Here is a 21,415-nt window from a genome sequence, read left to right on the forward strand (position 1 = left end):
GTTTTTTTTTTTTTTTTTTTTTTTTTTTTTTTTTTTTTTTTTTTTTTTTTGAGACGGAGTCTCGCTCTGTCGCCCGGGCTGGAGTGCAGTGGCCGGATCTCAGCTCACTGCAAGCTCCGCCTCCCGGGTTCCCGCCATTCTCCTGCCTCAGCCTCCCGAGTAGCTGGGACTACAGGCGCCCGCCACCTCGCCCGGCTAATTTTTTTTTTTATTTTTTAGTAGAGATGGGGTTTCACCGTGTTAGCCAGGATGGTCTCGATCTCCTGACCTCGTGATCCGCCCGTCTCGGCCTCCCAAAGTGCTGGGATTACAGGCTTGAGCCACCGCGCCCGGCCTTTTTTTTTTTTTTTTTTTATACAACCCTGAGCCATTTGCTACATTCGTTTTTCTATTAAATATGTAAATGACAATAAAACAGTTTTGACTTGATTGTGACTCTCCTTTCCTTTGTGTGACTTCGAATTAATGGACCAGGGTTAGAGATTGAACCAGGAGTTGAGAGACCCGGGCTCTGGATGGAAATCTGAGTCGCTAACAATCTGAGTGCCTTCAGGCAAGCCAGGTTACCTCACTGAGCTTCATCTTCTAGAAAATGGAATTGCACTCTACCAGATCATAATGGGGGGACATCCATGATCACCTCTGGTCGTATCAAATGTGGCACAGAAACTTCTCCATCTCTCATTTTTATTTTCTGATTTCCCTACCCAATTTCAGTTTCCTCATCAGATTTTAGGCTTCAAAGAGATGACAGGGGTGGAACCCAATTCCTCAGCTGCTTGATTCCCACACTGGGCTTCTCAGACTCCGTGGTGAAGGAACTTTTTACTACCTATGCTTCCCAGACATAAACCTTTTTTAAAATTTTGGTGTGTAAAACACTGATTTCAGAAAATACATTTTTAAAACTTTGTTATTTATACAAAAAGAGAGAGATTTCTCAAGAGGCTGATAGCAAAAGGCCATTGTGGATCAGAGCCTGATGAAACTAGCAATTTTAGCCTGGCATAGTCCCAGCTACTTGGGAGGCTGAGGTGAGAAGATTAGTTGAGCCCGGGAGGCGGAGGTTGCCGTGAGCCAAGATCGTGCCACTGCATTTCAGTCTGGGCGATGGAATGAGGCTCTATCTCAAAAAAAAAAAGTAAAATAAAAATAAACTAACAATGTTTCAAAAATCTGGTTACAAAGAAGAAAAGGGAAGCCATCCCAAGGCTGGGATGTTGCTACCTGCTCCCCAACTCCTGACCGCAGACACTAAGTGACAATGAGGCTGGGGAAGGCTGCATGGCCTGAGCCTTGGTGCTCCAGATTGACACTTGCTTCAAAATCTTGGCTTTGGCAAAAACCATGGCAAGTTGATGAGTAAACTGTCCTGCTGAGCGGTGTGGTGGAGGATGCTTCCTCTTAGGTGGGAAGATAAATATAATTATGTCAATTACGGAGAAAATGAAATCAAACACAAAATACAAAACACAATTTTTCACATTTAACAGGAAAGAATTCAATAAATGCATAAAGAAGTAACAGAAAAATTGGCCAGGCACAGTGTCTTGTGCCTGTAATCCCAGCACTTTGAGAGGCTGATGCAGGCGGATCACCAGAGGTCAGGATCTTGAGACCAGCCTGGACAACACGGTGAAACCCCGTCTCTACTAAAAATACAAAAATTAGCTGGGCTTGGCGGCAGGAACCTGTAATCCCAGCTACTCAGGAGGCTGGGACAGGAGAATCGCTTGGACCTGGGAGGTGGAGTTTGCAATGAACCGAGACCCTGCCACTGCACTCCAGCCTGGGTGATAGAACAAGACTCCATCTCAAAAAAAAAAAAAAAAAAAAAGTAACAGAAAACTTGAAGATTTACAAACTCTGCACATATGTTCATGAGTGATGTACACTATAGACTAGAAACGATGGACTGGTGCCATTGTGTGAACCACACACTTTCATCCGCACTGGCCATGACAACCTCACAAGGATACCATCAGCTGGGCTGAGGGCAGTGGCTCAAGCCTGTAACCCTAGCAGTTTGGGAGGGTGAGGCCAGCAGATTGCTTGACCTCAGGAGTTCGAGACCAGCCGTGGCACACAGCGAAACTTGTCTCTACAACAAATGCAAAGTGTAATTGGGCTTGGTGATGTGTGCCTGTACTCCCAGTTACTCGGGTGGGGGGTGAGAGAGGGTGGGTAAGGTGAGCGGATCGCTTGAGCCCAGGAGGTGAACGTTGCCATGAGCAGAGATCTTGACACTGCACTCCAGCCTGGTTAATACAGCAAGACTCTGTCTCAAAAAGAGAGAGAGAGAGAGAAAGAAAAAGAGAATTAGCCTGCCCAGAGTCACAGGACACTTGCTGACACCTGAGAGTTCCCTGTTGTGACTTGGCTCTGAATCTTTGAAAGTTCTGCCCAAGCTCAAGCTGAATTTTCCCTTTCAAATTTCAGCCCTTGACTATGTCAATCCATCAAAGTGACTGGGGTTGTGGAGGGAAGAGCCGAGCATTTTCCAAGCACGATGCAGTGTGTGTAATCATGGGTTGCAGATGTTCCCGTTTGCCCACGCAGGAGTGATAGCAGATCCCGCAGTTTGGGGAGTGTGGGGAGTGTTCATTAGGAAAGAGTGAGGCCCTAGCTGACTTGTAATTAAAACCAGTGATTAGTCCCCCCTGGCTATGTGGATGGAATCCTATTTGATGTTCAATCAAAGAGGAAGATGAGTCTCTTGGCCTAGAGGTCAGGGCCACTGACCTCTCTGTTTCCCTGTGAAGAGATTTCAGAAGGTAGCCTGAGCCTAGGGCATGGATTTTGGTGTCAGGCAGTCTTGGTTCACAGCCTACTTCACCACCAAAAAACAAAAAAAGTGAGAGTCTCATCTTTGAAAGAGAAAAAAAAGCAACTTTGGAACTGGGTAACAGGCAAGAGTTAGAACAGTTTGGAGGGCTCAGAAGACAGGAAAATGTGGGAAAGTTTGGAACTTCCTAGAGACTTGTTGAATGGCTTTGCCCAAAATGCTGACAGCGATACGGACAATAAAGTCCAGGCTGAGGTGGTCTTATACGGAAATGAGGAACTTGTTGGGAATTGGAGCAAAGGTGACTTTTGTTGTGTTTTAGCAAAGAAACTGGTGGCATTTTGCCTTTGCCCTAGAGATATGTGGAACTTTGAGCTTGAGAGAGATGATTTACGGCATCTGATGGAAGAAATTTCTAAGCAGCAAAACATTCAAGAGGTGACTTGGGTGCTGTTAAAGGCATTCAGAATTACAAGAGGAACAAAGCATAAAAGCTTGGAAAATTTGCAGCCTGACAATGCAATAGAAAAAAAAAAAAAAACCCTTTTCTGAGGAGAAATTCAAGCTGGCTGCCAAAATTTGCATAAATAACAAGGAGCAGAATGTTAATCCCGAAGACAATGGGGAAAATGTTTCCAGGGCATGTCAGAGGACTTCACAGCAGCCCCTCCCATCACAGGCCCAAAGGCCTAGGAGGAAAAAGTGGTTTCGTGGGCTAGGTCTAGGGTCCCTGTGCTGTGTGCAGCCTAGGGACTTGGTGCCCTGCATCCTAGCCACTCCAGCCATGGCTAAAAGGGGCCAATGTAAAGCTTTGGCTATGGCTTCAGAAGGTGCAAGCCCCAAGCCTTGGCAGCTTCCACATAATGTTGAGCCCGTGAGTGCACAGAAGTCAGGAATTGGGAACCTCTGCCTAGATTTCAGAAGTTGTATGGAAATGCAGAAGTTTGTTGTAGGGGTGGGGCCCTCGTGGAGGACCTCTGCTAGGGCAGTGTGGAAGAGAATGTGGGGTCAGAGCCCTCACACAGAGGCCCTACTGGGGCACTGCCTAGTGGAGCTGTGAGAAGAAGGCCAGCTCCAGTCCTCCAGACCCCAGAATGGTAGATCCACCAACAGCTTGCACCATGTGCCTGGAAAAGCCACAGACACTCAATGCCAGCCATATAAGCAACCAGGAGGGGAGCTGTAAAGCCACAGGGGCAGAGCTGCCCAAGACCTTGGGAACCCACCTCTTGCATCAATGTGACCTGGATATGAGACATGGAGTCAAAGGAGACCACTTTGGAGCTCTAAGATTTGACTGTCCTGCTGGATTTTGGACTTTTATGGGGCCGGTAGCCCCAAAACATTTTGGCCAATGTCTCCCATTTGAAATTGCTGTATTTACCCAATGCCTGTACTACCATTGTATCTAGGAAGTAACTAACTTGCTTTTGATTTTTCAGGCTCATAGGCAGAAGGGACTTGCCTTGTCTCAGATAATACTTTAGACTGTGGACTTCTGAGTTAATGTTGAAGTGAGTTGAGACTTTGGGGGACTGTTGGGAGGGCATGATTGGTTTCAAAATGTGAGGATGTGAGATTTGGGAGGGGTCAGAGGCAGAAAGATATGGTTTGGCTGGGCTTCTATCCAAATCTCATCTTGAATTGTAATTCCCACAATTCCCAAGTGTCATGGGAGGAACCTAGTGGGAGGTAATTGAATCATGGGGGCAGGTCTTTCCCGTGCTGTCCTCGTAATAGTGAATGAATCTCATGAGATCTGATGGTTTTAAAAATGGAGGTTTCCCTGCACAAGCTCTCTCTTTGCCTGCTCCCGTCCATGTAAGACATGACTTGCTCCTCCTTGCCTTCTGCATGATTGTGAGGCCTCCCCAGCCATGTGGACCTGTAAGTCCATTAAACCCCTTTCTTTTGTAGATTGCCCAGTCTTGGGTATGTCTTTATCAGCAGTGTGAAAACAAACTAATACAATGGGTGAGGGCATGATGGTGCAGACAGTATGCATGAGTGCACATCCCACCTCTGTCACTTTTAGCTGTGCCTCACAACCTCTCTGTGTCTCCTGTAATAGAAGCATAATAATGGCATCTGGCTTGTAAGGTGAAAGAATTTTATACATGTGAGGAGCTTGGAATGGTGCTTGGCAAACATTCTACAATATTAGTTATTGCTTTATTATTTTTTTAAAATAATTATACATTGCATGGGGGATATTTACTTACAGACAAAGAAGCCAGGCCTGGAGTGCCTAGCTGTATATACTGTCATTGTCATCTACCACATGAACGTATGTCATGTGGTCCAAAGAGAGCCATTCATTGCTCCCATAAAATCATCCTCAACCCAGGGTTATCGAGCTACGAGCAAGATTCTCTCCCTCATGTCAGATATAAAATGACTGGCATTTCTGTTACCACCTGCACGCTTTTCTTACCATTTTATATTTAAATGATTAATATTTTCTTAAATATATTTGTATGAAAAGCAAACTCTTTTCCACCTCCAAAAATGAAAATCAGTCTTATCCATACGTAGAAGACAGCCAGGAAAACTATAAATGTGTTTTTTTTGTGTGTGTGTGTGTGTATTACACTTATGGATTGCTTTTGCCACTGCACATGGTTGAGCTTGTGGCTTGCCATTGTTTAGAAGCTTTCCAGCAAGAGAGAAGTGCTGATGACATACCTGGGCCAAAGGAAGGCTTGATCCATGAACACTTTCTCTTGAGGGGTTGGTTGGATTCAGATCAGTGACAACTTCTCAGCTCTGTGACTTGAACCAATTACTTTAACTCTGTAGTAGCCGTCTGTTTAGTAATACAGGTTCATAAATAGTATTTTTCTTTAAGATCACAAAGCAAGTGGTTAAGACACCAGTACAGACTCAATGTTATGCATTGAGCCTGGAATATTGAAGAGATCAGCAATATTGAAGAGAAACAACCATTTATCTTGCTTTTTATTTTTTTAGAGACGTTGACTCCCTATGTTGCCCAGGCTGGACTCGAACTCCTAGGCTCAAGTGATCCTCCCAAGTAGCTGGGACTACAGCAGTAAGCGCCACCTCGCCCAGCTTGCTTTTTAATTTAAAGCAGGGTCTGCATATCATCTGAAGTAATCTCTCTTTGGGGACATCCCGCATGTCCAGAACTGCCATCCGGTATTGTGGCCCGAAGGCTGTGGGAAGCTTGGAGGCTTATACACAAAGGAGGACCTGGATAAATGTGCCCGCACATCCTCACAGGCAGGGCGAATGGACGGGAGAGAGAGAGGCCGACCCGTGTTCCGCCTGTTACTGTGTACGGAGGAGTGGGTCCGAGGGACCGCGGTGTGGGCAGGGACAGGCAAGGCGGGAGACGAGGAGAAACGAAAGCCACATCGGTGGCGGATGTTCTGCACACAACTCGCTAGCTACCGCACGTTCCCCACTCCGCACTCAGCCGATCCCGGGACGGGAGCAGGAGGGCTGCACAGGGACTCCTGGACAGGTCGAGCTGAAAACTTCGGGGCGAGGGGTGGGGTGGAGACGCCCGCGACGTCAAGGCCGGGGTCCCGGAACACGCCGGGAGGAGGGTGTAAGGCAACCTCGGGGAAACCGGGAAGAGCGGCCTGGACCTCGGGAACGCCGCGTACCGCCGGGCGCACAGCCCATCCCGCGCGAACAGGCGCCAAAGGGGCGGTCCCGCGGTGCGCACCGCTCAGAGTTCAGGGGATGGTGCGCCCGGCCCTTCTGCTGCGCACAGCCCAGCCTAGGATAGCCGGCAGAGCGGACTCAGCGGGCCGGGTGCAGGCGCAGAGCTGGGCCTCTGCGCCCGGCCCGACCTCCGTCTATAAATGAAGCAGCCGGCTGCAGGGCTCCACTGCACTTTCCAACTGCCTGACTGCGTTTTTGCCTTACCGGTGGGAGCTCCAGCATCTCCTTGGCTCGAAATGGACCCCAACTGCTCCTGCGCCACTGGTAAGGGAAGCTCTAGGCCCTGGAAGCCCCATTTCCCAGCCCTATTACAGGGGGTCTCTGGGTTTCAGGAGGTCGCATTTAAAGCTCTGAGCGACGGGGACTCCATTACTTCGTTAGGTGCTTTCTTCCTGATCACGCCCCTGAGAGCACTGCCCTCCTCCCTGGGCCTCTACCTCAGACTTAAGGATACTGAGGCTCAAGGCTGAACTGCTCCACTCCCAGTTGGTCAGGGTCCTGCTGGCTGGGCCCCAGTGCTCTGTCCAGGTTCTGAGCAATCAGTGTGGATGGGGGGCTGGAGACATTGATTCTTCAGGGTTCAGGACAGAAGGTTCTGGCTCGCAATCTCAATATTCCTGGGTTGGATGTGGACGTGGGACCTTCCTGGTGGGGTAAACAGGAGGGTGCTTGCCCTTCCCAGTGTTAGTGGAGAGGACATAGGGCTTCTGTTCCTCTGTCCTGAGTGGGAAAGGAGCTCTGAGGGCTGGCCCTGCACAGAGGAGGGGGCACCGAAGACTCACTGACCCACTGCTGTACCTTCTGCATCTCACTCACTGCCCACTGCGTTTTTCTCTTCCTTGCAGGTGGTTCCTGCACATGCGCCGGCTCCTGCAAGTGCAAAGAGTGCAAATGCACCTCCTGCAAGAAGAGTGAGTGCGGGGCCATCTCCAGGAATCTGGGGGCTGTGGCTAAGATTGGGAGGGAACTCAAGGTTGGCCCTGAGTGCTTCCTTCTGGGGAACTGGGATTTCTTTGCCCCTGTTGGCCATGTCATTCCCTCTCCATGCTTTCTGCCCTGAGTTCAGATGGGGCAGGGAAGCATTTTTCTCTTGGGACACAACCCCCAACTGTACCCCCTATGGTTTCAGAACAGAGCTGTGCCAGACAAAAAAAGCATCCTCTGGGTCTGGCGTCTGAGCTCGAGCCAGGCTTGCTATTGGGACAGGGAGGTGCCTGGTCCAGTCTACTGCCACCTCTCACTCTCCCCTTCTTCCCCAGGCTGCTGCTCCTGCTGCCCCGTGGGCTGTGCCAAGTGTGCCCAGGGCTGCGTCTGCAAAGGGGCGTCGGAGAAGTGCAGCTGCTGTGCCTGATGTGGGGACAACTCTGCTCCCAGATGTAAATACAGCAACCTGCACAACCTGGATATTTTTTTTTAATACAACCCTGAGCCATTTTCTGCATTTCTTTTTATATTAAATATGTGATTGTTTTATTGTCATAAAAGAATTTTGACTTGAATCTTATTCTGTTCTTTGTATGTCTTGGAAAAAATGGACTGGGTGGGGGTTGAACCAGGAGTTTAGAGACCAGGCTGTGGATGGAAATGTGAGTCACTAACAATGTTAACACTTTCAGGCCAGCCAGGTTACCTCACTGAGTTCACACTTCTGTAAAATGGCATTGCACTGTGCACACCATTTTGGTGGGGGTGGAGGGGGTATATATGATCACTTCCACTCTCATGTCAAGTGTGGCACAGAAACTTCATTCCTCACTTTTATTTTCTGATTTTCCTGCTCAACTTCAGATCCACATTGGATTTTAGGCTTAAAAGTGGCTACAGGCCGGGCGCCGCTACTCAGGAGGCTGAGGCAGGAGAATGGCGTGAACTCGGGAGGCGGAGATTGCAGGGAGCCGAGATCGTGCCAATGCACTCCAGCCTGGACTACAGAGCGAGACTCCGTCTCAAAAAAAAAAAAAAAAAAAAAAAATGGCTACAGGCCGGGCGCGGTGGCTCACGCCTGTAATCCCAGCACTTTGGGAGGCCAGGTGGGCGGATCATGAGGTCAGGAAATCGAGACCATCCTGGCTAACAGGGTGAAAACCGTCTCTACTAAAAAAAAATACAAAAAATTAGCCGGGCGTGGTTGCGGGCGCCTGTAGTCCCACTACTAAGGAGGCTGAGGCAGGAGACTGGCGTGAACCTGGCAGGCGGAGCTTGCAGCGAGCCCAGATCGCGCCACTGCACTCCAGCCTGGGCGACAGAGAGAGACTCCATCTCAAAAAAAAACAAAAAAAGTGGCTACTATAATCCCAGCACTTTGGGAGGCCAGGTGGGCGGATCACGAGGTCAGGGGTTTGAGACCAGCCTGGCCAACATGGTGAAACCCTGTCTCCACTAAAGATATAAAAAATTAGCTGCACGTGATGGCACGTAGCTATAATCCCAGCTACTGGGGAGGCTGAGGCAGGAGAATCGCTTGAACCTGGGAGACAGAGGTTGCAGTGAGCCGAAATCCACCATTGCACAGGGCGGAAAATGAGGGCAACAGGGAGAGACTCCATCTCAAAAAAAAAAGTGGCTACAGTGCTGGAACCCAACTCCCCAGTTCCTCGAATCCTACATGGGTGCTATGATTTGGATGTTTCGTTACTGCCAAATCTCATGTCAAAATGTGACCTGCAATATTGGAGGTGGGAACTAGTGGAAGGTTTTGGGGTCATGAGGACAGATCCCTAAAGAATGGCTTGGTGCCATCCCATGGTGAAGTGTGAGTTCTTCCTCCGGTATTTCACTCCTGAGCTGGCTGTTTAAAAGAGCCAGACACCCTCCCTTTTTCTCTCTTTTTTCTTGTCTCTCCACCAGATGTGCCTCATCCTTGTTGGCCTTCTGCCAGGAATGTAGGCTTCCTGCGACCCTCACCAGAGGCAGATGCCAGCACCACACTCTGCACAGCCTGCAGAAGCTTATGAGAATCGCTTGAACCTCAGAGGCAGAGGTTGCCATGAGCCAAGACTGCACCACCGCACTCCAGCCTGGGCAACTGAGATGCTGTCTCAAAAAAAGAAAAGAAAGGAAACAGCAAAATGGCCCCAGTGAGCACTGCCCACTGAGCAGCACTGTCCAGCACATCCCCGCAAGGAACCATCAGGCTTGGTCTGCCCAGTGTCACTGACAGGACACTCGCTGACCCCTGAGAGCTCCCTGTTGTGACTGGGCTCTGAATCTTTGGAAATTCCTCCCAAACTCAGGCTGAATTTGCCCTTCTTTCAAATTTCATGTCGGATACAGAAGAATGACTGCCCTTTCTGTTACTACTTGCACCATCTTTTAGTTAATATTTTATACAGAAATGATTATTTTCTTACACGTACTTTTATGAAGAGCAAACTCTTTTCCGCCAGAAAAAAATGAAAATCAATCTTGTGCCACACATGGAAGATAGCCCCAAATTAATATGTGTGTGTGTGTATTACACTTACGGATTGCTTTTGCAATCGTGGTAGAGCTGGTAGCTTCCTGTTGCTTATTTGGGGATTTTTTTGGTTGTTTTTGTTTTTGAGACAGAATTTTGCACTTGCCACCCAGCTGGAGTGCAATGGTGCAATCTGCAACCTCTGCCTCCAAGGTTCAAGTGATTCTCCTGTCTAGCCTCCCAAGGAGCTGGGATTACAGGAGACTGCCACCATGCCCAGCCAATTTTTGTATTTTTAGTGGAGACGGGGATTCACCATGTTAGCCAGGCTAGTCTCGAACACCTCACCTCAGGTGATCCATCTGCCACAGCCTTCCTAAGTGCCGGGATTACTGGTGTGAGGCACCTTGCCCAGCCCCTGTTGTTTAAAAGATTTCCAGCAATACAAAAGTGTTGATGATATACCTGGGCCAAAGGAAGGCTTTATCATGGACACTTTCCTTTAAGAGGCTGGCTGGATTTAAATCAGTGCACAGCTTTTTATCTCTGTGAAGACCAGCCAGTTACTTGGACTCTTTTCTTTGTAGTCCTGTGATTAGCAAAACGGGTTCATAGATAGTATTTCCATTTAGTATTGCTGTGAGGATTCAAAGAATGAAAGAGATTAAAAAGGGACTGGTATAGACTCTACGTTATGCAATAGTCAGCTATACTGAAGAGAAATAACTGTATCTCTTGCTTTTTATTTATTTATTTATTTATTTATTTTTGAGACGGAGTCTCGCTCTGTTCCCCAGGCTGGAGTCCAGTGGCGCGCGATCTCAGCTCACTGCAAGCTCCGCCTCCTGGGTTCACGCCATTCTCCTGCCTCAGCCTCCCGTGTAGCTGGGACTACAGGCGCCCGCCACCGCGCCCGGCTAATTTTTGTATTTTTAGTAGAGACGGCGTTTCACCGTGTTAGCCAGGATGGTCTCGATCTCCTGACCTCGTGATCCGCCCGTCTCGGCCTCCCAAAGCGCCAGGATTACAGGCGTGAGCCACCGCGCCCGGCCTTTAATTGTATTTTTTTAAAAGACGTTGACTCTCTCTGTTGTCCAGGCTGGACGCGAACTACTGGGCTCAAGTGATCCTGCCACCTCAGCCTCCTAAGTAGCTGGGACTACAGCTTCTTGCCACCTCACCCATCTTGCTTTTTAATGTAAAGCACGGTCTGCATATCATCTGAAGTCATCTCTCTTTGGGGACATCCCACATGTCCAGAACTGCCAGGCGGTACTGTGGTGGCCCGTTAGGCTGTGGGGAGCATGGAGACTTATCTGCAAACGAGGACCTGGACAAATGTGCCCACACATCCTCTCAGGCGAGGAGAATGGACGGGAGAGAGAGGCCGACCCGTGTTCCCCGTGTTGCTGTGTACGGAGGAGGGGGTCCGAGGGACCGCAGTGTAGACAGGGACAGGCAAGGCGGGGGACGAGGAGAAACGAAAGCCACATCGGTGGCGGGTGCTCTGCACACAACTCGCTCGCTACCGCACGCGCCCCGCTCCGCACTCAGCCGATCCCGCGACGGGAGCAAGAGGGCTGCACACGGGGTCTGGGACAGGCCCAGCTGAAAACGGTGGGAGGGGTGGAGTGAAGACAGTGACGCCAAGGCTGGGGTCCCGGAACACGCGGGGAGAAAGCTGGTAAACAACCGCGGGGAAACTGGGAAGCCGGCGTGGACCTCTGGAAAGCCAGCCGCACAGCCCTTTCCCGCGCGAGCTGCCGAAAAAAGGAGGCGGTCCCGCGCTGAGCACAGCGCAGAGCTCAGGGTATGGTGCGCCCGGCTCTTTTGCTGCGCACAGCCCAGCCCGGGAACGTGGGCAGCTCGCACTCAGAGGGGCGGGAGCAAGCGCGGGGCGGGACCTCTGCACCCGGCCCCACCTCGGTCTAAAAGAGGAGCAGCCGGCTGCAGGGTTCCAGCGCGCATTCCAGCTGCCTGACCTCCTGTTCGAGTCTTTGGTGGGAGCTCCAGCATCTCCTTGGCTCGAAATGGACCCCAACTGCTCCTGCACCGCTGGTAAAGGAAGCGCGTCTCTGCGCCCTGGGATCCCCATTTCCCAGCTCCAGTACAGAGGATCTCTGGGTTTTAGGAGGTCGCACTTTAACTTCTGAGCGGAAGAGGACTCCTTTACTTCGTTAGGTGCTTTCTTCTTGATCACGCCCCTGAGAGCACTGCCCTCCTCCCTGGGCCTCTACAGCTGAGTTAAGGATACTGAGGCTCAAGGCTGAACTGCCCCACATCACCCAGTTGGTCAGGGTCCTGCTGGCTGGGCTCCAGTGCTCTGCCAGGCTACGAGCAATCAGGGTGGATGGGGGGCTGGAGATATTGAGTCTTCAGGGTTCAGGACAGAAGGTTCTAGCTCGCAATCTCAGTATTCCTGGGTTGGGTTTGCACCTGGGAGCTTCCTGGTGGGGTAAACAGGAAGGTGCTTGCCCTTCCCAGCGTGAGTGGAGAGGACATGCGGCTTCTGCTCCTCTGTCCTGAGTGGGAAAGGAGCTCTGAGGACTGGCCCTGCACAGAGGAGGGGGCACTGGAGACTCATTGACCCGCTGCTGTACCTTCTGCATCTCACTCACTGCCCACTGCGTTTTTCTCTTCCTTGCAGGTGTCTCCTGCACGTGCGCCGGCTCCTGCAAGTGCAAAGAGTGCAAATGCACCTCCTGCAAGAAGAGTGAGTGCGGGGCCATCTCCAGGAATCTGGGGCTGTGGCTAAGGTTGGGAGGGAACCCAAGGCTGCCAGTGAGTGCATCCTTCTGGGGAACTGGGATTTCTTTGCCCTCGTTGCCATTTCATTCCCTCTCTAGGCTTTCTGCCCTGAGTTCAGATGGAGCAGGGAAACGTGTTTCTCTTGGGACACAAACCTCAACTGTACCCCCTATGGTTTCAGAACATAGCTGTGCCGGACAAAAAAAGCGTCCTCTGGATCTGGCGTCTGAGCTCGAGCCAGGCTTGCTATTGGAACAGGGAGGCGGCTGGTCCAGTCTACTGCCACTCTCACTCTCCCCTTCTTCCCCAGGCTGCTGCTCCTGCTGCCCCGTGGGCTGTGCCAAGTGTGCCCAGGGCTGCGTCTGCAAAGGGGCGTCGGAGAAGTGCAGCTGCTGTGCCTGATGTGGGGACAGCTCTGCTCCCAGATGTAAATAGAGCAACCTGCACAACCTGGATTTTTTTTTTAATACAACCCTGAGCCATTTTCTGCATTTCTTTTTATATTAAATATGTGATTGTTTTATTGTCATAAAAGAATTTTGACTTGAATCTTACTCTGGTCTTCTTTGTGCACCTTGGAAAAAATGGGCTGGGTTGGGTGTTAAACCAGGAGTTTAGAGACCAGGCTCTGGATGGAAATGGGAGCCACCAACAATGTGAACACCTTCAGGCCAGCTACTGAGTTTACACTTTTATAAAATGGTATTACACTGTGCACACCATATGGGTGGGAGTCATACATGATCGCTTCCTGTCTCATGTCAATGTGGCACAGAAACTTCATTCATCATTTTTATTTTCTGATTTTCTTGCCCAACTTCAGATCCAAATTGGATTTTAGGCTTAAAAGTAGTACAGTGCTGGAACCCAACTCCTCAGTTCCTTGAATCCTACGTGGGTGCCATGATTTGGATGTTTTGTCAGTACCAAATCTCATGTTGAAATGTGTCCTCCGATATTGGAGATGGGATCTAGTGGGAGGTTTCAGGGTCATGAGGACAGATCCCTAAAGAATGGCTTGGTGCCATCCCATGGTGAAGAGTGAGTTCTTCCTCTGGTAGGAAGAGCTGGCTGTTTAAGAGTCAGACACCGTCCCCTTTTCTCTCTTGTTCCCTGTCTCCCCACGTGGTGTGCCTGTTCTCCCTTGGTCTTCGACCAGGATTGCAGGCTTCCTGCAGCCCTCACCAAAGGCAGATGCCTGTACCACATTTATGCACAGCCTGCAGAAGCGGAAGTCATAACAAACTTTCCTTTGTAAATTACCTAGTCTCAGGGATTCCCTTATAAGGACGCAAACAGGCTAACCCAATGGGGCTTTTCAAACACTGTGGTGAAGGGACAGTTTTTATTTCCTATCTATCACAGGCTTAAACCTTGGTAAATGTAATAGTATTGATTATGGAGATAATGAAATACAACATAAAATACAAAAGTCATTTTTCAGATTCAATGAGAAATAATTCAATAAATAGCCGGGTGTGGTTGCTCACACCTGTAATCCCAGCACTTTGGGAGGCTGAGGTGGGCAGATTATGAGGTCAGGAGATCCAGACCATCCTGGCTAACATGGTGAAACCCCGTCTCTACTAAAAATACAAAAAAATTAGCCTCATGTGGTGGCAGGCGCCTGTAGTGCCAGCTACTCAGGAGGCTGAGGCAGGAGAATGGCGTGATCCAGGGAGGCAGAGTTTGCGGTGAGCCAAGATCACACCACTGCACTCTGGGCGACAGAACGAGACTCCGTCTCAAAAAAAAAAAAAAAAAAAAAAAAAAAAAAAAAAAAAAAAAAAAAAAATCAATCAATAAATAACAGGAAATGAAAGATGTACAAACTTTGAACATATGATGATGTTCATTGCAGACCAGAAATAGCAAACTAGACCAGTTGTGGTGGCTCAGGCCTCTAATCCCAGCACTTTGGGAGGCCATGGTGGGCGTAACACTTGAGGCCAGGAGTTCAAGACCACCCTGGCCAACATGATGAAACCTCATCTCTACTAAAAATACAAAAACTAATTGGGCATGATTGCATGTAATCCCAGATACTCGGGAGGCTGAGGCAGAAAAGTCACTTGAACGCCGGAGGCAGTGTTTGCAGTGAGCCAAGATTGCGACACTGGACTCCAGCCTGGACAACAGACTCCCTGTTGTGACTTGGCTCTGAATCTTTGGAAATTCCTCCCAAACTCAGGCTGAATTTGTCCTTCTTTCAAATTGCAGCCCTTGACTACTTCCAACCAGTAAAGTGACTGGGAATATGGAAGGACATGCACAGCATGTTCCTGGCAAAATGAAGTGTGTGTGATCATGGGTTCCACATGAAATGCTTCACGTCTGCCCATGCAGGAATGACGGCGGATTCTGCAGTTTGGAGGATGCAGTAGTGCTCCTTAGGAAAGAGTGAGGCCCTGGCTGACTTGTAATTAAAGCCAACAATCAGTTCCCCTGGTTATGTGGAGGGAACGCTATTTGACATTCAGTCAAAGAGGAAGATGATCCTCCTGGCCTAGAGGTCAGGAGCACGCTTGCCCACTGCTTCCCTGTGAAGAGGAGACTTCAGAAGGCAGCCTGCGCCTAGGGCACAGGTTTTGGTGTCAGGCAGTCCTGGTTCACAGCCCACCTCACCATGTACTGGCTGTGTGGCCTGAGTGCATCACTGAAACTCTCTGAACCTCCAGTTCCTTATTTGTAGAAACCAGATTATATCTCAAAGCAGCGATTAAATGACAACATGGTCTGGCCCCTGGCTAGGGTTTAATAAATAATAGCAGTTATGATCATTCTCTATACACTGTTTTTTTTGGAAAATGAATCCTGTTAAATCCCAAAGCTAAGAGAAACCTTATGGGTTTGAAAGCATTGGTGTGGATTGGATGCTGGGAATGGAATTGCAACCAAGCTGACCCTGCCAGGAGGAGTGTGGATGACCTTCTACAGAAAATGCTTTTCAATAAGATGCTGCCCCCGCCTTTGAGCAGACATAAAATCCGTTTCCATCCTTCATATCATCTGATCACATGACCTCAGGAACGACAGCCACAGGCCTCAAGACTGGGACAGCAAATATGCAGGGCCTGGAGTGCTTATGTTGTCTTCCAGATTAGTTAAGTAACACATCAAATGTCATATAGCTCAGAAATGAAGGGATGAATGAACCTATGCTACACCTGGCCTGTGGCCCTGGCCACAGCTGGTAGATTATGATGCCACTGGATGCTAAATTTTGCCTATCTCAGTTCAAAGATACCAAGGCTCTTTGGGATGGATGAATGTTGCTCTTGGCTTGACAGATGAGAAGTGAAGCCCAGAGAGGCCACAGAGCTGTGCATGACTGTCCACAGAGTGCACTTCCTACTGCTGTTTCTGCGCTAGGTTTTCCCTGTCCTTATCATTCATGTAACTTGGTGGCAGAGGGTGATGGGCGAGTATGATGCTACGGTCATCATGCATGGGTGCAAATCCCACCTCTGTTACTTTTAGCTGCATGACACAACCTGTTTATGACTCAGTCTCCTCACTGTACAAGGGGCATAATACTAACTTCTGGCTTATAGGATTAAAGGATTTAGTACCTATAAGCAACTTAGAATGGTGTGAGGGGTGGGTGCTCTACAATATTAGCTATTGCTTTTTTTAAAATCATTTTATGGAGCATATGAGATATTTATTTATTTACTTGCACACAGAGACCTGGAGTGCTCAGCTGTGTATCCTGTTATTCTCATCTACCACATGAGCACATGTCCTGTGGTCCAGAGAGAGCCATTCAGTGTTCCCACAAAATTGTAATCAACACTAGGGTTATAAAGCTATGAGCAAGACTCTGTGCTTCATGTCAGATACAGAAGAATGACTGCCCTTTCTGTTACCACCTGTATCATCTGTTAGTTGATATTTTACACTGAAGTGGTTAATACTTTCATAAACATATTTTTATGAAAATCATACTCTTTTCCATCAGAGAAAGTGAAAATCAATCTTATCCCACACATGGAAGATAGCCCCAAATTAATATGTGTGTGTGTGTGTGTGTGTGTATTACACTTATGGATCGCTTTTGCCACTGTCCATCATAGAGCTGGTAGCTTCCTGTTGTTTATTTGTTTTTTGTTTTTTTTTTTCCTCTATTTTTTGAGACAGACCACACCTTCTTGGCTCAGCTGGAGTGCAATGGCCCAAGCTGCCACCTCTGCCTCCCGGGTTCAAGTGATTTTCCTGCCTCAACCTCCTGAGCAGCTGGGATTACAGGCAACCACCAGCACGCCAGGATAATTTTTGTATTTTTAGTGGAGACAGGGTTTCCCCATGTTAGCCAGGCTGGTCTCCCACTCCTGACCTCAGTTGATTCATCCGCCTCGGCCTTCCTAAGTGCTAGGATTACAGGTGTGAGCGGCCGGGCCGGCCCCTGTTGTTTAGAACATTTCCAGCAATAGAGAAGTGTTGACCAGATACCTGGGCCCAAGGAAGGCTTGATCATGGACACTTTCCTTTAAGAGGCTGGCTGCATTTAAATCAGTGCACAACTATTTACCTCTGTGACGACCAGTCAGTTACTTGGACATTTCCTTTTAGTCCCAGGATTAGCAAAACTGGTTCATAACTAGTATTTCCCTTTAGGATTGCTGTGAGGATTCAAAGAATGAAAGAGATTAAAAGGGAATAGAATAGACGCAATGTTATGCAACAGTCAGGTATGCTGAAGAGAAATAACTGGATGTCTTGCTTTTTAATTTTATTTTTTTAGAGACGTTGACTCTCTATGTGGACTAGGCAGGACTGGAACTCCTGGGCTCAGGTGATCCTCCCGCCTCAGCCTCCTAAGTAGCTGCCACTACAGCTTCCCGCCACCTTCCCCATCTTGCTTTTTAATTTAAAGAAGGGTCTGCATATCATCTGAAGTCATCTCTCTTTGGGGACATCCCACATGTCCAGAACTGCCAGTCGGCAGTGGGGGTGGCCCATTAGGCTGTGGGGAGCATGGAGACTTATCTGCAAAGGAGGACCTGGATAAATGTGCCCACACATCCTCTCAGGCGAGGAGAATGGACGGGAGAGAGAGGCCGACCTGTGTTCCCCGTGTTGCTGTGTACGGAGGAGGCGGTCCGAGGGACCGCGGTGTGGACAGGGACAGGCAAGGCGAGGGCTAGGAGAAACGAAAGTCACATCGGTGGCTGGTGTTCTGCATACAACTCGCTCCCTACCGCCCGCTCCCCGCTCCGCACTCAGCCGATCCGGGGACGGGAGCAGGAGGGCTGCACCCGGACTCCGGGACAGGCCCAGCTGAAAACGGCGGGGCGAGGGGCGGGGTGGAGACGCCCGCGACGCCAAAGCTGGGGTCCCGGAACGCGCGGGGAGGAGGGTGGAAGGCAACTTGGGAGAAACTGGGAAAGGCGCCCAGGACCTCGGGGACACAGCGCACAGCCGGGCGCACAGCCCCTCCTGCGCGAACCGACGCCCAAGGGGCGGTCCCGCGGCGCGCCCCGAGCAGAGCTCAGTGGGTAGTGCCCCCGGCCCTTCTGCTGCGCACAGCCCAGCCCAGGATTGCGGGCGGCACAAACACGGCGGGGCGGGAGCAAGCAAGGTGCAGGGCTTCTGCGCCCGACCCCTAGCGTGAACATAAAAGCTGCCGCAGGCTGTGGGGCTCCACCACGCCGTTCACCAGCGCCTGGCCGTCTGCTCATTTGTCGCTTGAGATCTCCAGCCTTACCGTCGCTCGAAATGGACCCCAACTGCTCCTGCGCCACTGGTAAGAGAAGCCCTACTCTGTGTCCTGGGATTCCCGTTTCCCAGCCCCAGTACAGAAGGTCTCTGGGTTTTAGGAGGTCGCATTTTTAAGTTCTGAGCAGAAGGGGACTTTACTTCCTTAGGTGCGTTCTTGCTGATCACGCACCTGAGAGCACTGCCCTCCCCGCTGGACCTCTAAGTCAGAGTTAAGGATACTGAGGCACAAGGCAGTCCTGCTCCACATCACCCAGTTGGTCAGGGTCCTGCTGGCTGGGCCCCAGTGTTCTCCTCCAGGCTCTGAGCAATCAGGGTGGATGGGGGGCTAGAGACACTGAGTCTTCAGGGTTCAGGACAGAAGGTTGTGGCTCGCAGTCTCAGTATTCCTGGCTGGGGTGTGCAGCTGGGACCTTCCTGGTGGGGTGAAACAGGAGGGTGCTTGCCCTTCCCAGCGTTAGTGGAGAGGACATGGGGTTCTGTTCCTCTGTCCTGAGTGGGAAAGGAGCTCTGAGGGCTGGCCCTGCACAGAGGAGGGGGCACTGGAGACTCATTGACCCACTGCTGTACCTTCTGTATCTCACTCACTGCCCACTGCCTTTTTCTCTTCCTTGCAGGTATCTCCTGCACGTGCGCCGGCTCCTGCAAGTGCAAAGAGTGCAAATGCACCTCCTGCAAGAAGAGTGAGTGCGGGGCCATCTCCAGGAATCTGGGGCTGTGGCTAAGGTTGGGAGGGAACTCAAGGCTGGCCCTGAGTGCCTGCTTCTGGGGAACTGGGCTTCCTTTTGCCCCTGTTGGCCATGTCATTCCCTCTCCATGCTTTCTGCCCTGAGTTCAGATGGGGCAGGGAAGCATTTTTCTCTTGGGACACAAACCCCAACTGTACCATCTGTGGTTTCAGAACAGAGCTGTGCCACACGAAAAAAGCATCCTCTGGGTCTGGCGTCTGAGCTCAAGCCAGGCTTGCTATTGGAACAGGGAGGTGCCTGGTCCAGTCTACTGCCACCTCTCACTCTCCCCTTCTTCCCCAGGCTGCTGCTCCTGCTGCCCCGTGGGCTGTGCCAAGTGTGCCCAGGGCTGTGTCTGCAAAGGGGCGTCGGAGAAGTGCAACTGTTGTGCCTGATGTGGGGACAGCTCTGCTCCCAGATGTAAATACAGCAACCTGAATAACCTAGAAGTTTTTGTCGTTTTTAATATAACCCTGAGCCATTTTCTTTATTTCTTTTTATATTAAATATGTGAATGGCAATAAAAGGATTTTGACTTGAATCTTACTCTGTTCTTCTTTGTGTGTCTTGGAAAAAATGGACTGGGGTGGGGGTTAAACCACAAGTTTAGAGACCAGGCTCTGGATGGAAATGTGAGCCACTAATAATGTGAACACTTTCAGCCCAGCCAGGATACCTCACTGAGTTTACACTTCTGTAAAATGCGATTGCACTGTGCACACAATATGGGTGGGGACCATACACGATCGCTTCCAGTCTCATGTCAAATGTAGCACAGAAACTGCATCCCTCATTTTTATTTTCTGATTTTCCTGCCCAACCTCAGATTCACATTGGATTTGAGGCTTAAAAGTGGCTACAGTGCTGGTACTCAACTCCTCAGTTCCTTGAATCCTTCAACGGTGCTCTGATTTGCATGTTTTGTCACTGCCAAATCTCATGTTCAAATCTGACTTCCAATATTGCAGGTGAGGCCAAGTGGGAGCTTTTGGGGTCATGAGGACAGATCCCTAAAGAATGGCTTGGTGCCATCCCATAGTGAAGTGTGATCTCTTACTCTGGTAGGTCACTGCAGAGCTGGCTGTTTAAAAGAGCCAGGCACTGTCCCCTGCTCCCTCTTTCTTCCTGTCTCTCCATGTGATGTACTTGCTCCCCCTTGGTCTTCTGCCAGGATTGCAGGCTTCCTGCGGCCCTCATCAGAAGCAGATGCCTGCACCACACTCTGCACAGCCTGCAGAAGCAGAAATCAAAACAAACTTCTTTTCTTTATAAATTACCTAGTCTTAAGGATTCCATTAGAGCAATGCAAACAGGCTAGCACAATGGGGCTTTTCAAACACTTTAGTGAAGGACAGTTTTTATTTCCTATCCATCACAGACTTAAACCTTGGTAAATGTAATAGTATCGACTATGGAGATAATGAAATAAAACACCAAAAACAAAACCCATTTTTTAGATCCAATGGGAAAAAATTCAATAAATCCATAAAGAAATAATAAGAAAATGAAAGATGTACAAACTTTGAACATATGATGATGTGCATTGCAGACCAGAAACAGCACACTAGACCAGGTATAGTGGCTCAGGCCTATAAACCCAGCGCTTTGGGAGGCCAAGGTGGGTGGATAACTTGAGACTAGCAGTTGAAGACCAGTCTGGGCAACATGATGAAACATCATCTCTACTAAAAATACAAAAAATAAATCGGTCATGATGGCATGCGTCTGTAATCCCAGCCACTCAGGAGGCTGAGGCATAAGAGTTGCTTGAACCCCGGAGGCAGAGGTTGTGGTGCACCACGATTGTGCCACTACAGTCCAGCCTGGGCAACTGAGACTCGTCCCAAAACAAGAAAAGAAAGGAAACAGCAAACTGGCCCCAGTGTGTGGCTCTCACACCTTGAGCGGCACTGCCCAGCACATCCCCACAAGGAACCATCCAGCTTGGTCTGCCCAGTGTCACTGACAAGACACTCACTGACCCCTGAGAGTTCCCTGTTGTGACTGGGCTCTGCATTTTTGGAAATTCCTCCCAAACTCAGGCTGAATTTGCCCTTCTTTCAAATTGCAGCCCTTGACTACTTCCAACCAGTAAAGTGACTGGGAATATGGAAGGACATGCCCGGCATGTCCCTGGCAAAATGAAGTGTGTGTGATCATGGGTTCCACATGGAATACTTCATGCCCGCCCATGCAGGAATGACGGCGGATTCTGCAGTTTGGAGGAAGCAGTGGTGCTCGGTAGGAAGGAGTAAGGCCCTGGCTGACTTGTAATTAAAACCAGTGATGAGTTCCCCTGGCTATGTGGAGGAAACGCTATTTGATGTTCAATCAAAAAGGAAGATG

The 21,415-nt window shown here is 49.6% G+C and overlaps 3 protein-coding genes across 4 annotated transcripts; all 3 read left to right on the plus strand.

The window, feature by feature from the left end:
• Positions 1-6,550: 6,550 nt before the first annotated feature.
• Positions 6,551-7,982, plus strand: LOC112614624 (metallothionein-1E-like). Of its 2 annotated transcripts, XM_025371331.1 has the most exons (3): positions 6,553-6,742; positions 7,324-7,389; positions 7,738-7,982. In XM_025371331.1, the coding sequence occupies exons 1-3, from the start codon at positions 6,619-6,621 to the stop codon at positions 7,827-7,829; spliced, it is 282 nt and encodes a 93-aa protein (XP_025227116.1). In that variant the 5' UTR covers positions 6,553-6,618; the 3' UTR covers positions 7,830-7,982. The 2 variants fall into 2 exon arrangements, with proteins under 2 accessions (XP_025227115.1, XP_025227116.1); XM_025371330.1 differs by having other exon boundaries at positions 6,551-6,742; positions 7,324-7,974.
• A 3,838-nt stretch (positions 7,983-11,820) lies between these two features.
• LOC112614626 (metallothionein-1F) lies at positions 11,821-13,177 on the plus strand. Its single transcript, XM_025371334.1, has 3 exons — positions 11,821-11,933; positions 12,523-12,588; positions 12,934-13,177. Exons 1-3 carry the CDS (start codon positions 11,906-11,908, stop codon positions 13,023-13,025), a joined length of 186 nt encoding a protein of 61 aa, XP_025227119.1. The 5' UTR covers positions 11,821-11,905; the 3' UTR covers positions 13,026-13,177.
• Positions 13,178-18,341: 5,164 nt separating this feature from the next.
• LOC112614637 (metallothionein-1) lies at positions 18,342-19,464 on the plus strand. The gene is made up of 3 exons (XM_025371348.1): positions 18,342-18,369; positions 18,959-19,024; positions 19,373-19,464. Exons 1-3 carry the CDS (start codon positions 18,342-18,344, stop codon positions 19,462-19,464), a joined length of 186 nt encoding a protein of 61 aa, XP_025227133.1.
• The last annotated feature ends 1,951 nt before the right edge of the window (positions 19,465-21,415 follow it).

This window comes from Theropithecus gelada, chromosome 20, assembly GCF_003255815.1.
Source record: "Theropithecus gelada isolate Dixy chromosome 20, Tgel_1.0, whole genome shotgun sequence".
NCBI classification, from domain to species: Eukaryota; Metazoa; Chordata; class Mammalia; order Primates; family Cercopithecidae; genus Theropithecus; species Theropithecus gelada.